This window comes from Chanos chanos, chromosome 13 (genome assembly GCF_902362185.1).
Source record: "Chanos chanos chromosome 13, fChaCha1.1, whole genome shotgun sequence".
In the NCBI taxonomy this organism is placed as follows: Eukaryota; Metazoa; Chordata; class Actinopteri; order Gonorynchiformes; family Chanidae; genus Chanos; species Chanos chanos.
In genome coordinates, this window is record NC_044507.1 from 16908983 (window position 1) to 16925242 (window position 16260).

Below are 16260 nucleotides of genomic sequence, written 5' to 3' on the forward strand. Positions count from 1 at the left end.
AGAGAAGTCAGCTAGAGTAAGTCAACAGAGAAAAAGAGCAAATTTTTAACTCAACAGCCCTTTTGTATCTACTTTAGTTTCAATGTTAGAGAAAAAATCAAAGAAACGGTGCTGATCCAGTGCCACCTGGGGAACGACAGCACCCACCTGTTGCCTCTGAAGAAGCATCTTCTGAACCAAGAACCAATGGAGTAACTCTTAGTTCCTGAGGAAGAGGTCAGTTGTCTATTAGTGACTGTGTATGAGAGAGAGATGGAAGAGGAAACGTGTACCATCGAGCTGAGACACCCCAGAACTCAGGGTGAGTACAGATACAAGTGGGGACGGGCAGGAAGGTGAATGGCCGGGTTACAGAAATGGATGGCTGTTCCCTGATTCATCCCTTGCTCTTTTGGTCTCAGCATTTCTCTCCTTGCTTGCTCATTTCATTAGCTTTTTTCCTTTTTCTCTGTGACTGTTTCCTTCTTTTGTCTGTGTCTGTGTGAATGTGCGTGTGTGTGTGTGTGTGTGTGAGTGTGAGAGAGAGAGAGCGAAAGAGTGCACACATACCAGCTTCTCGGTCATTGCAGGATCAGAGCATTTCCTGTCATGCCATCCTCCATTTTAAACTGTAACCAAGTTCTTTCTGGCTTTAAGTCCTGTGTCTATCATGAGTTGGCTAATATACAAATAAAACTGTGAATTGTGAGAATAGTTCAGAGAAGCTTGTAGACCGAGAAGCACGCTTTTTTTTTTTTTTTTTTTATAGAGAGAGAGGTCTAAAATGGATCGCACCGTAATTCTGTAAATCTGCTGTAAATCTGTAAAGCCATTTCAAAAAATAAATGTAACTGCATTTGACCTCCTGAGCGAGAAATTTAACACACTTTGATAAACACCTACACACAGTAGGCAATTGTTAGGGGGGATGAGGGAGGATGCCATCCTTCTTGTTAACATAATGACCAAAATCCCCCTTGTTAACCTGCCATCCCCCTGTACAGTCTTTAGAGTAGTGTCAGTGACCATTGGGCCATCCCCCCTGTTATAAAATAACAAATCACCTGCTGCCTGTGTAAGTATCTGTTTGTATATGTGTGGTTGATGATAACTGCTTAATATGAATGTATCAGAAATATCAGCCATACTGATAAAAAACAAAAAATGCATTATCTATGCAGGCCTATTATAATACCATACCTCAAAGACCACGGCACAGCAGTAGCCAACAACATCTCAAAACTGCAGATTTTAATCCGAAAAAATGCATTTCAAAGTCAACATTTCAGATCCCACTGTCACAATATAGTAATCTCGCCAAAGACTTTCAAGTTCATTTTAGTCTGGAAAGATGTGACTGCTGGCCTCCTCTTCAGTTAATCTGCCTCTATAATTGATTAAGAAAATGATGATGAACTCTATACTGCCTCTAACTCATGTGTCAAAAAAACAACAAAAAAAAAAAAACACTAGACTGTTGTCTGTGCTGCAGAACATGACACAAACTGCAAGCAGGATGTGGTTGACCTAAATGGAACACGCCACTGAGACAGAGAGATTGGCAGTTTTTCACATCACATCGCCATGTTCATTATGACACTGAACATCTGTTTTAACTGCTTACAAAATGAACCATGGAGCGTTTCATTCAATGCACAATGACGCAGAGGTTACGGTTTTTCTACATCTAGGTCTTTTTTTTTTTTTTTTATGAAATGATCGGCTATTAGGGCACAAATACTTCTATGATCTCTCTGTTTAATTCCCATCACAACATTTTCATAAACATTTCAAGGATAAGGCAAACTTTTTATGACTCCTCCGTAAAGTATTCAGACTCATCACAAATCTTCAAGAATTTTTAGCCGGTAATAACATATCGACACTCAGATACACTCACACATTCGGCCACACACTGAGTGTTATCATGCTAGCATTAACACTTCAATCACTTCTACACGGCAACGGGCTATTTTTCTCTCCCTCCCTCGCTGTTTGCAGAAGAATCTACTTACAGTTAAGTTCCTCTCTGTCTCCTCTGTGAAAACAAGAAGTTCAGACTATGACGTTTGTTTAGTCATTGCCTCTACCATGTGAGAGAAAGTGAACATCTTCCTTAATATTCACTTTAAGCTCGCAAAACAATGTCTCCGCGGTCGTAAAGATTTCATAAATTAGCAAGATTTATGTACCCTCCTCATCACATTTCACCTGTGCTCTCTCCCTGACTACAGACAGCAAAAACAATGTCCAAGGCAAAACTCCAGAGACCAAACGCTACAGTGAAATTCTACGGGATTTCGACCAATTGGAATTATCATTCTGCTCGTACGTAGGTTTATTTACCTCATAAGGCAACAAAATGATGATTTCGTAAAAAAAAAAAATACATAAATAAAAACAAAAAAAGAAGAGGAAATAAGACGTGTATGTGAGTTCAAACTTTCTCTTTGCAGTCTGTTTTACAGTTTGATTCAGTTGATGTGTGTCCTTCTACATTCTTCCTGTCCGTCAAAACTCCATGTGTCTTTATATGTGAATTATGATCTAACAGGCCGATGGACGAGCTGCTACCTGATTCGGACACCTATTCTATCTCTGAGGCTATTTCTACAGAAATAGCTGAGACCACAGATCTGGAGGATATGACGGTGAGAGATTAAGATTCTTTTTCATTTGTGTTACACTTAATGAAACGTATTCCCAGCATCACCGCAACATTTTCCTGCATGAAAAAAAAGAAAGAAAAATAGAAAAAAGTCTGTATTTAGATGCTGAAGTCCTGCCCAGTGCTCTTAGCAACAGGCATTATAAAACTATATAGCAATCCACAACTATCTTCCTCCTTTCACACACTAAAACTGAAAAAAAAAAACTGCATATTCCCAGCAACTGAAGTTGGTGAGATTGTTTATTTCTCTGACAGAGTGAAGATGTTGACGTGTCTGATATTCGTCAGGATGGGGAAGAAAAGGACGAGACATTATCAGGTAAGCCTGTTTGAATGGCTAGAGAGTGTGTGTGTGTGTGAGAGAGAGAGAGAGAGAGAGAGATGAGCAGTGTCTGGGTAAGAGAGAAAAGTAATGTGCGTTGTTGAGTTTTTTTTTAAAGTGGGACTGAGTCACACTGGATTTTTGTGGGTATGTAAAACTCTGTAGGTTCGCATGCTGTGGTTTGAATGGATGCAGAGCAGTCTGTAGTGTGTTTGGGCTTCTGATGCACTGTCAGGGTGCACTGAGGTTCTCTGTGCTGTTTAATCAGTCAGCATTCAGTAACTGGGGGCTGACATGGTGACTCTGCTCTGAATGTCACACTCCTACTGATCTCTTCCCTCTACCCCATATGGCTCTTTGTCCCTCCCACTCCCATGTCTGAAGGTGATTGACATCAGAAGGTAACAAATCACCAACCAGGAATGAAAAGTCTGTGCCCAAGACCTAATCTATCCCTTCACGACTGCTCTTATTTACGTGTAATTAGCCACAAAGACTAACTGCCTCACGCTAACAGGATTAACACAGGACAGAGTGGGAGGCGGGGATTAGACTTACATGCAGCTGCTGTTGGTTTTCCCCAAAGTTCCATCTTTCAGAGAACTGTAGAGAATATGAATCACAGGAAGGATGCATGTGTAGAAAGATAGAGATCTTAGAGCTAGGTCTGTGAGGAGGTGTTAAAAATGTTAAGTGTGGCTTTGTTAGAGAGAAGTGAGAGTGGTGGATGAAGGGAGGCTGTGTGTTATGATCTGTTCATGAAAAATAGTGGAATACAGCACAATGACATTCAGTGACGTCAGGAATGACATTATACTTTCTGGCCTGGACGGAGACCTATAGGTGCTGTCTAACCTATTGTGAGTGTTGGATAGTTCAGAGATTAGGGATTACTGTCACAAACACACACATACATATACACACACACACACACACACACACACACACACACAAACACACGTAGGGTTTAAATAACACATCAGCCATGTATGGAAACCTTGGTGTTTGTGGCATGGCCCGATCACAAGGAAGCTCTCATCTTCAGCTTTCAGACCTGTGACAGGCACTGGTCTCTGCTTCTCTTTTTTTATCTACCCACAGAATAGGCCTTCCTTTTTACCCACTTCTCCACCCATTTACCACACTATGGTCTGATATGTAATATCCCTGTCACAAAGAGACTGGAGAAAGCCTAATCATGTTCTCTTTTAGAGATAAAAGCATGATGCTCAACTGGCTTTTTTTTTTGGTACGACAGTTCATCAATAAATCCAATGATACAGTAGATCGACCACTGCTGAGAGTATGTATGTTTGGACTATCATGATCAATAACAATGGCTCTTGTGTAACTCTGGGGTCATTTGAGTTCAGTTACATCTACCGAATATCAGCTCTAATGATCAGCTCTGAAACACAGTCACGCGTTCCCAGCCAATCTGTGGGATATTAAGAGTCAACAGAGTGACAGAGAAACTGAGAGAGAGAGAGTGAGAGAGAGAGAGAGAGAGACTGAGGACATACAGTGAGGGAGGAGAGAACGTTAAGGTGAGGGTTGCCCTGTTCTCTCAGAGGCTATCCGCTCCTAGAGCTCCCTGTGACACAGCGGGAGGTGAACCACAGCCAAATCTAATGCCTGTCACTCTACAATCTGGCTCCATCCTGGATTATCTCTTCAAATTCTAGTCACTGACAGGGAGGTGGTGAGAGGGAGACACACGCTCTTGTGCTGAAAGAGTGGTGTAGATCCATGTCTGAGAGAGAGAGCAGGAGAGAGAGCAGTTTTCTCTATTGACACTCTCACCTCAGGGCTTTTGAAGTCTTCTCTGGCACGTTATATAGCTATGGAGACAGATGATGGCCCTTCGTAAACTGACCACCCATTGATGTACTCATGTTTTAAGAAATTTTAGAAATACTGTTTCCTTTTTTTTTTTTTTAAATAAAGACAGAAGTTGATGTAAACAGATCTACAAAAAAATAGGTCTTTTGTGTTAGGGAACACATTAGGTAACACCCAAAGTGACAGTGTGCCTTGACAATAGCCGTCACACTGAGACCAGGCGGTTGATTAAGTTTTCTCTGTGGAATGTGGGAGCTGTCGTGAACAAAGAGAAAGCTGAGGCAGGGTAATCAGGGAGAAATTTTGGATATCTCTGACTCTGACTCACAGGGAAAGAGGGCGAATGGAAGAATGTGCAATAGTGGGAGATAAATAGACTATTAGTTCTTGGTCAGCAGAGAGGTTGGAGGTAGGGCACTGGGCTAGACCACAGGGAGAAAAATAAAGAATGACAGAGAGCAGTGTATAGAGGGAATGTGACTAAACCAGAGGAGGACAGAAGGCATTTCTGACTGAATGATCAGAGAAAAGCTGAAAAATGAGGAACGCAGTGAAACAGGAAAATATGAAAGAAATAGGGAGATAAGAGAGACACAGATAGATAGAGTCATATTTACTGACTTTCACTGTTCAGAGATATCAGTGCAATACATGACAAAAACTCTGGGACTTTTGCCCTCCCCCCTGCGTGCAGTGAGCTTGGAGAGAGGATTTTACAGGGTGGAGTGGGAGGAGACACATTGGGGGGCGGTGCCTGTTCTTAGTCAGTTTTGAATCCTTAGACAGCCAGTCCTTACAGCTGAAGGTTCGGTGTACTCAGATATCCTGGGACTACCTGGGATTTCACCTGGACACTGAATTTCTCACCTTACTTAGTTTGAAATTTTGACTTCAGTCCAGTATCCAACAGGCTTCGAAAATTTTTGCTCTGCAGATATCGTGATTATGAAGACATTTGTTTTTTGTGGATAAAAGACGTTGAGAGATCACAATGTCAAGGATACTCAGGGAAAATCACGACTGAACTTACATTCTGCGCTCTTAACCTCTTATTTCTTGTTTAGTTTTTTGTCAGTTTGTTCTGCTGGAGTGCTTGCTCTAACACTGGATGATAGAATGGGATTTTTGACTCTGAGTGGATCCGGAAGCATTACCACATAGCAAATTTAGTGTCTCCCAGGACAGTGCAGTTTTATACTCAAGTGAGACAACCTGAGACACGTTGCTGGACGTGTCGCTTGGTGTATTTAGTGATTTGAGGGGTGAAGGGTCGGTACGGCCTGGACTGTATCTGCCGGGGGGGGAGTAGGGGTGTACATGGGCTCCAGTGATGCTGATGTATTCACTCTCAGCCCAGGATGCGGACATGGCCCTCTGTCGGTGCGAGGGCGGGGTGGAGATGGCACTGCAGTACGCCAAAATGTGGTGTCGTTACGCCAAAGACCTGCTCGCTTGGATGGACAAAAGAATCGGCCTGGGTGAGAAGAATCTGTTTTATTATGCCTGCTCTTGATCTGTCTGTCCCCTTTTGCTATGTTATGTCCTCAGTGGTATACATGTCTCTCTAGATCGACAGCTTTTTTAACGGTAATGTGTACACAAACAATGTCCATCCATACATAGACAATAACATAGACAAAAACACAAAGCAAATGTATGTTTATTAGAAAGTTTTAAATGTCCTTGTTTAATTTTGCCTTCCTGTTTTGTATGGCTGGGGTGTGCGTGAATGTAATTATGGATCCACAATCTTTCCTGCCTGGAAGAGCAACCTATCAACCTCTTCTAGGAAAGCTACATAACAAGCTAAGCCCAGACAGCCGTGCAAATATGACATGTGCTCCGCACCTATAATAGGATAAAGTAATCTTTTAGGTGTCATCCTTCACAAGTACCCCCCTGGTGGCTGGGCATGGGTATTACAGGCCAACTAATGCAATCATGCAGCAGGAGTCTATGCCCTACACAGTTTGTAGCATGCAAGTCAATGACAATAACAGTAAACAGCACAGTCAGCCCGGCAGCACCCCACTGAGGGAGGGATTACAGGCCAGATTATCAGGCCATAGCGGGAGAATGGCGAGATTGACGGAGGGTGGATTAACCTCACGTTAGCATGCACAAATGCTAAACAAGAGTGAAAACTACAATATAAGAGATTCTGTAGGTTTTTTATCAAGCTAGAATTCAGTTGTGAGCAATGCTCCATTTAGAGAAATCATCTTAGAAATGATCAGATAAATAATACGTGGATAAGCAGAGAAATAATCAAAGTGCTATGGTGAGACACTGACACAAATTTGTAACTGGTGAGGATCTAAATACAGTGGAGTAAAGGGTCATCCATCCTGAATGAAACACATCATCAGATGAGTTAGACAGAAGCTCTCAGTAACACACTACCATTGTGTATAACTGTTGTAAGCAGTGTCATAGCCTGATAATCAGTGACACGTTCAGTCCACAGGATACATAAGATGGCTGAATGACTCAGTACGGACCTGGTGGTAAATGGGTTATATGGTTACCTCACTCTGACAGATGCTCTCACTGTCATATTGATATTTACAGAGACACACGATTTGCTGAGTGCCTTTCAGTTCTGATACTCTGAAAAATCTTTTTTTTCTCTCTCTCTCATTCTCTTTCTCTGTCAATAGTTCTTTCCATTATGTATTTGCTATACACGCTAATCCATTTTGAGCAGGGAGGTGCAGTCTGGATTTTTAAGCCAGTGTCAACACTACCATAATGACATTGTATAGATTTGATGATTGAAATCCCAATCAATGTACATACAGTCAACATGTAAATCTCTGATATTTTAAATGTGGTAAAATATCGCATTACCTTTTAATTAGACCACACATATGTCTGCCACTGAGGCTTATCAATAACATCTTTATGCTTATTATAACACTAATAACAGGATATTACCTTTTATCATATATTATGGAGTATATTATTGCCTCTTTCACTAATATGGCACTGGCCATCATATCCTAATATGCTCATGTTTAATCTGAAATATTTTAATCTTTTTCAACCTATTTGTCTGCAGAGCAAGAGTTTGCCAAGAATATCATAAAGGCAGCAGAAACAGCAAAGACCTGTGTGGTACAGCAAGTAGGTATTACTGGTTTGCGTGCTTGTGTGTCTGTGTACAAATGTGTGTGCTTGTGTGCGTGTGTGTGTGTGTGTGTGTGTGGGCATGAGTAAATGAACCGTCAATATGTTTAGCACATGTAATAGGATACGATTACGATCATTACAAATTTGTTGTTCTCTAGAGGTCAGTGTGTGTAAAACATTCCTAAATCCCTGTGTAGGACATGATGCCCTTACAGTATATTTACACCATGGTTCTTGAACATGACGTGAAGACCAGTACAGTGACCAAACATACTGGGGAACTGGTGCTGCAGCGCTGTTACCAGGTATCAACAGTCCAGTCGTTCTCCAATTAAATGAGTCAACGCACTGATTAGAAATTAGATTTAATTGTTTTTAATTGTGGGTTGTTTTTTTTTGTTTTTTCCTACTAACCCAGGCTCTTTCTGCTAAGAGGAATGAGATTGACAAATGGCGTCGTGAGTTTAAGGAACAGTGGGCGAAAGAGCAGAAAAGAATGGTGAGGATTTGCCGCCATACAAAAGCGAGCGTGTTTGTGTTTCCGCGTCCGAATATAAAAGTGATCTGTAATCATTTCTTTCCTCTCTTAACTTTTGACTGCTTTTCTTTTTCCTGTCAGAATGACGCTGAAGCGGCACTGAAGAAAGCCCGCCAGCAGTACATCCAGCGCTGTGAGGAGCTGGAGAAAGCCAAGGCCGTGACCGCAAAGGCCCAGGAAGAAACCGCCGGATACAAGACGTTGGACAAGAGGAGAAAGTCCAGAGACGACGCCCAGACCAAAGTAAAGGGTCCACTCTTTACTCCCCACAAGTAGCCCCTTAGTTTGCGTCTGCAATGAATCGCATCTCATATGACATAAGCGTAACTGTTCTGGTGGCATTACACAGGTTACAGAGGCAGAGGCGCTGTACAGGCAGTGTGCACACGATGCTAACATCCATCAGGACGAGCTTTTAAAGGTGAAGGAGAGAATCATTGTTCACATCCGCAAACTCATCTGTCAAGGAGACAATGTACTGAAGGAGGTAAGCGTGGCTCTCAAGAGAGAACAAACAAACTCTTTGATCAAATAGACAGGTCATTTGAGCTACAGTGAGTGAAACTCTTAACTCCACAAGCCACTAAATTAAATCACCCTTCCACACTCGGCCCTGCCGACTGCCCCGACGACTCTGTTCTCTGATGTACTACTTATCACTCCATGTTGTGTACTACACAGCACTTCTGCCTATACTGACCTATGAGCACTGGCTCTTCTTATGCCATAGATCAATCTAGTACTTAACAGCGATACTCAGCACGCGATAGTTTATATCACCTGTAGCTCACTCTATTATTTTCCTTTAACTTACTTGTGTGTGTATGTAGCCTGATAAGAAACTTAGCAGTGACGCTCATGCAGCAATCTGCTCCTCGGTGGTTATTTGCTTGGCTTGTTCTCTGCCTGCATTGCAAGTCGCTTTGGATAAAAGCGTCTTCAGAATGAATGAATGTAACGTCAATGTAAACTTAATTGGCATTAAGAACAAATGTCCATATGTGTTGCTAAGACTTGGCTGAATTATAAAGCAATCATAAGAGGCTTTGTTTTTGTGTGTGGAACTGTCACGATCACTTTATCATGCATCACACATGCTGAATTAATAATTCCAATGAACCTCTCGCATTTCCCAAATTTCTGCATCCCTACACTTACAACCTCTCTCCCTCCCTCGTTGTTTCTGTTCAGGCTACGGTAAATATGTTCTTCTACCAGCGGCAGCAGACAGAACCAATACCTCTGAGTTATCAAAGCCTGGAGATGACCTGTAGGCCCTATGAGCCTGGTGAACCTTACCTGCTCTATATTAAGAAGCAACGTCGCCGTGAGAAACCCCCAAAGACTTACATCTTTCAGGAGTTTATCCCACAGGGCAGGAGGTGAGATACCAGAAGGGCCCATCTGTGAATAACTGTAAGAGGCAAAAGTGGCTTGGTCTGCTTGGCAGAGCAGTATTTTAAAAAGTCAAATAAAAAAATGCTTTGGAAATGGATTCACCGGTAAAACTGGCCTGAGACATGTAGAGCACTCGCTTAGAAGAAAACTTACTCTTATGAGAATGCACCAATGCAATGTAGAGGAAATTAGAGTTTGTCCAGGACAAAGAGACTAAATAAAATTAGATGGTTAATGAACCACTGAGATAGTAAGATTACAATAAATTAAACAGATCTAACAACCCGTCTGAAATTTTATAATTTCATGACACTGAGGCTTTGAATGGCGAAAAACTAACACGCATACCTGTTTTGTCCAATGGCGCACGTTTTTCGTAGTTTTTCACCTTAAATTTATGTTTCATAGCGTATAAAAAGGCAGAGTATTCTAAAGAGAGTTTGGAGGTGTGTCCAAGCCGCTATTCTCATTATGAGAATTATGGTTGTCAAGTAGCACATTTCAACGTCAGATCTTACATGGAACCAGTCATATGTTTTCGTGAAAATCAAGCTTGCTAACGTCAGCAAACTACCTAACTAGCTACGTAGATAATCATAATCTGCAACAGCAGCTGGATTACACTTTATGTAGGCAAAATGCTTTGACGTGCCTTATAGTTACATCACTAATCGCTCATCTTTATGTCTGTCGGAAAAGGCAGTGTGGGTTTGGCTGCTGCTCCAAATAAGGGCAACGCCAGGACAGGCATCCCCGACTCTTCTGGCATTAAAGAGAGGAGCTAAATTAAGAATAGCGAGAATTGTGCAAGAGTGCCGTGACTGCGTAAAAGGGGGCACTTTCCGTCAAAATTAGCTGAAGGAAAACAGATACATTCCTCAAACAATACCATGATAAATACGTCCTGCAAATCCGTTAAAATAAGAATCCTAATTTTAACGATTGCCTCAGTACAGTGACTGCGGTCAGGAAGAGCAGAGGAGCTTTCATTCTCGATGTACTAGACATTCCTGACTAACTAAGCTGTATTAGTACACTGTTCATGCACCACTGTCTTCTTTCAATATATTGTATTAGCTGTCAGTGCCTGACCAATTGGCATCCAGTGCCAACCAAGCTTCTGGCACAAATTATCTAAGCTTAATAATTAAGTAATCTAATTGATCCAGTTAGGTCATTAGGGATTGTACTGTAACAGATGCTAATAGAAGCGTCAGTGCTGTTTAGCATTTGCATCAACATTAGTTAGTTTTAAATAGCATGGTCTGACCTTATTTAAAGAACTACACCAGGAAGCTGATGCTATAATATAATGGCTTTCCTATGTAGCCCCTGGACAAAATGGTAACGTCATGGGTTAAAATTGATCACATTGATTCACATGCGTTAAAGTCTGTAACATAGGAGTGGGAATGATAGATAATGCATAATTGTTTGATGTTTTCACTGGGAAAGTTTTATTGTTTTAAACAGAGGTGTTTTTAATGACTCATTTCAGGTCCCCTTCAACTGGTCGCCGAAAGGCAAGCAATCCTATTACTGCCATACAAGATTCTTACCCGCTACCGGATGATCTGAGGCGTGGCAGCAACATCGATGGAAGTATGTTTAAACACACACACGCACGCACACACACACACGCACGCACACACACAGGCACACATCAAAGGTTACTGGGTTTGTGTTTTTCCTCCCATACAGCCTATATACATATATATTGCTTGTGTAAAATTTTATGGAGATTATCGTATGCTGCGTCATAGAAACCACTTGCTTTATTTTAGACTAAGCAGTTTTTATGTTTTTGTAACTATTATTTGTGCAGAGCGGATTGGCTACAGTGACAGTGAGAGCATGGGAGGAAGTCTGGAGTCTCTCTCCAGCCCAGGTGAGAGGAACATTTCGTTTCATTTACAAATATCTGACTCAGTCTTTTGGAGATCAGCTATGCAAGACGTGTTCAGGTGAAACGAAAAGTGAATAAAATTGTGCATTCGGTTCTCAAGCCCACAGCATGCGAAAGTTACCCAAAGCGCCCTCTACTGGAACAATGTCGTCAGACGATCTGGATGATAAAGATATGGGAGTTATCAATGAGGCCGGTGCGTAGAAATATTCCTCAGTGCCCTTTTATTCAGTCCCACACATGTGACACAGTTTGTGTCTCTACTCCGTTGTCAATGAATAGTAAGGCATAAGTAATCTTGAACATGTGAAATGTTGTTATGCAGAGAGTATTGAGGCAGACAGCAATGGGACTGCGAACAAGATACGTGCAGCATCTCGAGCTGCCATGACACACAGGCTCAGAAAGTTGAAGAGCAAGATGGTCAAGTGCAGACAATGCGACAACTTCATCTTAGTGAACGGGATCGAATGCGAAGAGGTGAGAGAAAAGAGAGAAAGAAAAAAAAGAGAGATGTAAGCAGTTGTTGATGCGTTCCATTGACCTGTCTGTAACCAACCTCACCTCTACGCTTTTGCTCTTCCTTTGCTCTGCAGTGTAGCCTTGCGCTCCACAGGAAGTGCCTGGAGGTGTGTCAGTTGGAGTGCGAAAGCAGAAAAGGGTTTCTCTTTGGGATTGATTTCCCCCTGCTGACCAGAGACCAACCTGATGAGGTTCCCTTTATAGTGCAGCTATGCACTGCTGAGATTGAGAACAGGGCTCTCACAGTCCAGGTACACATGGCCTTAAATAAAACACACATTTAGTTGTAGTGTTAGACAGAGAAGCATAATTAACGTTTTATATAGTGATGAGTACACTAGTGTTGTGTCCAGTTATGAAGAGTGATGAGCTGGGAAGACAAAGACACAAACTGTGATTGAGGAGGTCTTATATATGGCACAGGAGTCTGTGCTAAATTGTGAATACTGTGTTCCTGGAACCACTGTGACACTAAATATTTCCAACATGGATATCAGGGCTTTGTTTCTTGCTCACTGATACAGTAAGATGAATATAAGCTTCAAGGGAGAACTTTGAATTGACCAATCAACATTCAAGACCGGGACCATCCATTTTATAATAATATTTGTAACCATTTGTCACATTTGTTTGTTTATTCCTCTCAGGGTGTTTACAGGGTCAGTGGATCCAAACCAAGGATTCTCAGGTTGTGCCAGGCATTTGAGATCCAGAAAGACCAAGTTGAGCTGAGTGACCTTTCACCACATGACATCACATCTGTCCTCAAGCACTTTTTCAAGGAGGTACAACCCAGAACCAGCTTTACAGAGTCTGTTATAACAACAGTCAACCAAACTGTTTGTTTACGGAAAAGGCATAAAACATACATTTTCATCACGGAAAACACGTAAGCAGCTTCACCATTTTTTATTTCCTGTTTTTTTTTATAGCTTCCAGAGCCATTGTTTACCTTTGACCTGTACACTGACTTTATCGGTGTGGGCAAAGATATCCAGCGACTGAGCGAGAAAGAGCATGCCGCAGACACCCCTGGGATAGTGGAGAACATAGTGGTCAAACTGCGAGAGCTTATGGAACGGCTCCCCAGGTGTAACTACGTAGCGTTACGCCACATGATTTCCCATCTACACAGGTAACACATCTTGGCAAATGACAGAGCACTTTATCTGTTTCACCTCTGATTTCTCTTCAGGATAAGGCTTCACATGTCAGTTTTGTGAGTCAAAAGATCTTAGACTATTAGTTTCTCTCTGTCTGTTTTTCTCTTAGAGTCGCTGAGCACTACGAGGAGAATAAGATGTCTCCTGGGAACCTGGGAATTGTGTTTGGACCTACGTTTCTGCGCCCCCTAGTGTCAGGCGACATGTCCATGCTCGCTCTTCTGGAGACCAGCTATCAGGCCCTACTGGTAGAGTTCATGATCTCACACCAAGAACAAGTGTTTGGTCTTCCTCCAAGAGCAAGCACACCTCCACCTCCTGCTCCAACTGCACCTCTTCCAGAAACCCCACCCAGAGTCTCCTCCTCACCAACCCAGACCAGTGCCTCTCAGGGACTGGACGTCTCGTCCCGAGAGCGTCCTCGATCACTAGAGGTAAGAAGTAGAGCACAGCAAGCTTTTAACCAACAGCGTTTTAACCAAAAATGGTCCACAGCACTTGATCTTCTCACATAAACCACCCCTCGCAAGCTAGTTTTTAATTATACTGCCACTGGATTCAATTAGAAGACAGCACTAACCCTGACTCAGTGGTTTTGCACTCTTTAACACACATGAAAGAATACAAAACCAAATGAGAATGATAAGTGAGCAGAATCGAACGTGCGTCTCCAGCCGGCCAAGTTCGGCCTGGGCAGCTTTTCTCATCTTACACTGCTTCTTGCCTTATGTCTCCTGCTATTGGCCACGCGGGACACCTGACGGGATTAAGCGCTTATTCTGTGAGGATTACCATGCTCGCTGTGTGTTGTTCCTCTCTTTGCTGCACACACTGACCTCTGCTGCTCTGGGCGCTAATCATGCTAGTGTTGAACTCCGCAGCTAAGTCACTGCTCAGGGACAGGCAGAAGTAGGGGAGGGACAGGGTTAATGTGAACATCTTGCGGTATAATTACGTCAGTGGAGAAGTTTGGGCATGGGATGGTGTTAGATTACAGTGATCCGTGAGAATAACAGAAAGTTGACGTCAGGTGCAGAGTTCTGCATTAGAGATAAACATACATAGGGTAGTTCAAGGAATTAGGCATTCTGGTCTGCAAGGAAAACATATGTAAATGAGCAAACAAACACTTCAGTCTAGAGAATCAGTTCAGAAGACAGTCATTCCACCAAAAGAGCAGTTTTTAAATGTTGTGGGGGGGTTGTCTAACTAACACTGCTGTGTACTGCAAAAACAGTATGTTTTATATGGGTCCTCCCTAAAAAAAAGTCTGTCCACTTTTCATTGGACACTTGACCTCCATAAGCCTGTACCACTTCCAACGTCTGACATACTGGCTCTGGAGTTACATACACCCTACATTCAGGATTTCTGTTATTTTAACAGACTCGCACTATCAAGAGAGACTCAAGCGAGGGTTATATTTCTGACAAGTCATCATCCAATGAGGCTGTGGACCAGCTGAGCCCTGAAGCCAATGAGAGAGCAGGTAGGCGGGAGGTTTTAGGGAGTTGTTATTAGACAAGATGTAACTAAATGAAGAACTCTCTACGGTTTGTGGTTGGCTGCTTGCTTGCTTGCATTGCACTGTTTTTTTTTTTTTTTAATTTCTGTCACGCATTGTGGAGGAATTATCTTCATTCACATGCCTGCAGTTTCTTTTATATGCTCATATGTAGTGGACACTTTTGAATTACATCTGTAGTGAAGGGCAAGAGATGCTATAATATGGTAAATCAGTATCTGTAAATATATGTCATATTTAAATATTTTCACTTTCTTTTCATGCAAATGTACAGAGAAAACAACGCTTGTTATTTTGATCTATTCAGAATTATTAAACCAATAAACATTTTGAAAACATGGTCATTCAGAACTGACATTTTATCCATCATTCTTTTTACTAATATTTTGCTTGTCACTATGTACCCTCCAGTCTTGGCTCTGAAGGGTGCATCAGCAGCTGCTCTGGGGCACTCAGTGGGGGAGTCAGACTCTCACGTAGGGGCTCGGAGTCACTTCAGCAGACAGCCAGTTAAATACCAGAGGCAGCCTCCTTCAGCAGCAGATCTCCACACCGCAGGCTCCCAGCCAGGGGAAAGTGAATCTACAGGGGCCGGGGAGACAGTTCAGACAGTGAGTGCAGACAGCAGCCGCAGCTGCTCCCCAGAGCGAGAGAACCCAGCTCAAGCCTCCTTAGACACGAAGCGAGAGACCAGCTTTCTGCACAGCAAGGCTGGACACGCCCTCAAGGCTCAGACCCGGTCATGTGACTCAGCGCGGGCAACAGGATTGGACGACGTGGTTCGAGCATCAGGAGCAGCTGCGTCCAATCCGAAAACAAGCCGTACTCTCGTTCCAGAGACTAAGGAAAAAGTTGACCAGCTGGCAAAACTGAACAGCAACCAGTCTAACAATAGACACCGGGTTAGTGAAGGGCAGGCAGGGCCCCGATCCTACAGGAGACAACCAAGGGAGCAAAGGAGTGCCCACAAGATTCTGTCTGGGCTGAAGCTGAAACGCAGCGACTCAGGGAAAGGGGAACAACTACATTTTGTTTGAGTAGATAATTAGGATAATACATTTAGACTGTATATCTTCCAACCTCAGTAAATCAACAGTCATTGAAACATTGCTTATCTTTATACATATAGTCTTAAAGTTGACACGCATTGATGTCCGTGTGCTGTGTTGTGATAGACTTTGTGAGATGATCTAAGAGCCCTAAAACAGTGTAAGAGACACTGTGAAATCTCATGCATGTTTCCATCACTGGAAGTTATATTT

The 16260-nt window shown here is 42.5% G+C and overlaps 1 protein-coding gene across 1 annotated transcript; it reads left to right on the top strand.

Moving 5' to 3' along the window:
• The first annotated feature begins 252 nt into the window (after positions 1-252).
• gmip (GEM interacting protein) lies at positions 253-16035 on the top strand. The gene is made up of 21 exons (XM_030789729.1): positions 253-301; positions 2214-2307; positions 2534-2630; positions 2906-2969; positions 6167-6292; positions 7876-7940; positions 8144-8251; positions 8365-8445; positions 8566-8727; positions 8834-8971; positions 9676-9866; positions 11381-11484; positions 11708-11770; positions 11889-11984; positions 12114-12268; positions 12385-12561; positions 12958-13095; positions 13243-13445; positions 13583-13907; positions 14860-14962; positions 15410-16035. The coding sequence occupies exons 1-21, from the start codon at positions 253-255 to the stop codon at positions 16033-16035; spliced, it is 3165 nt and encodes a 1054-aa protein (XP_030645589.1).
• Positions 16036-16260: the final 225 nt, after the last annotated feature.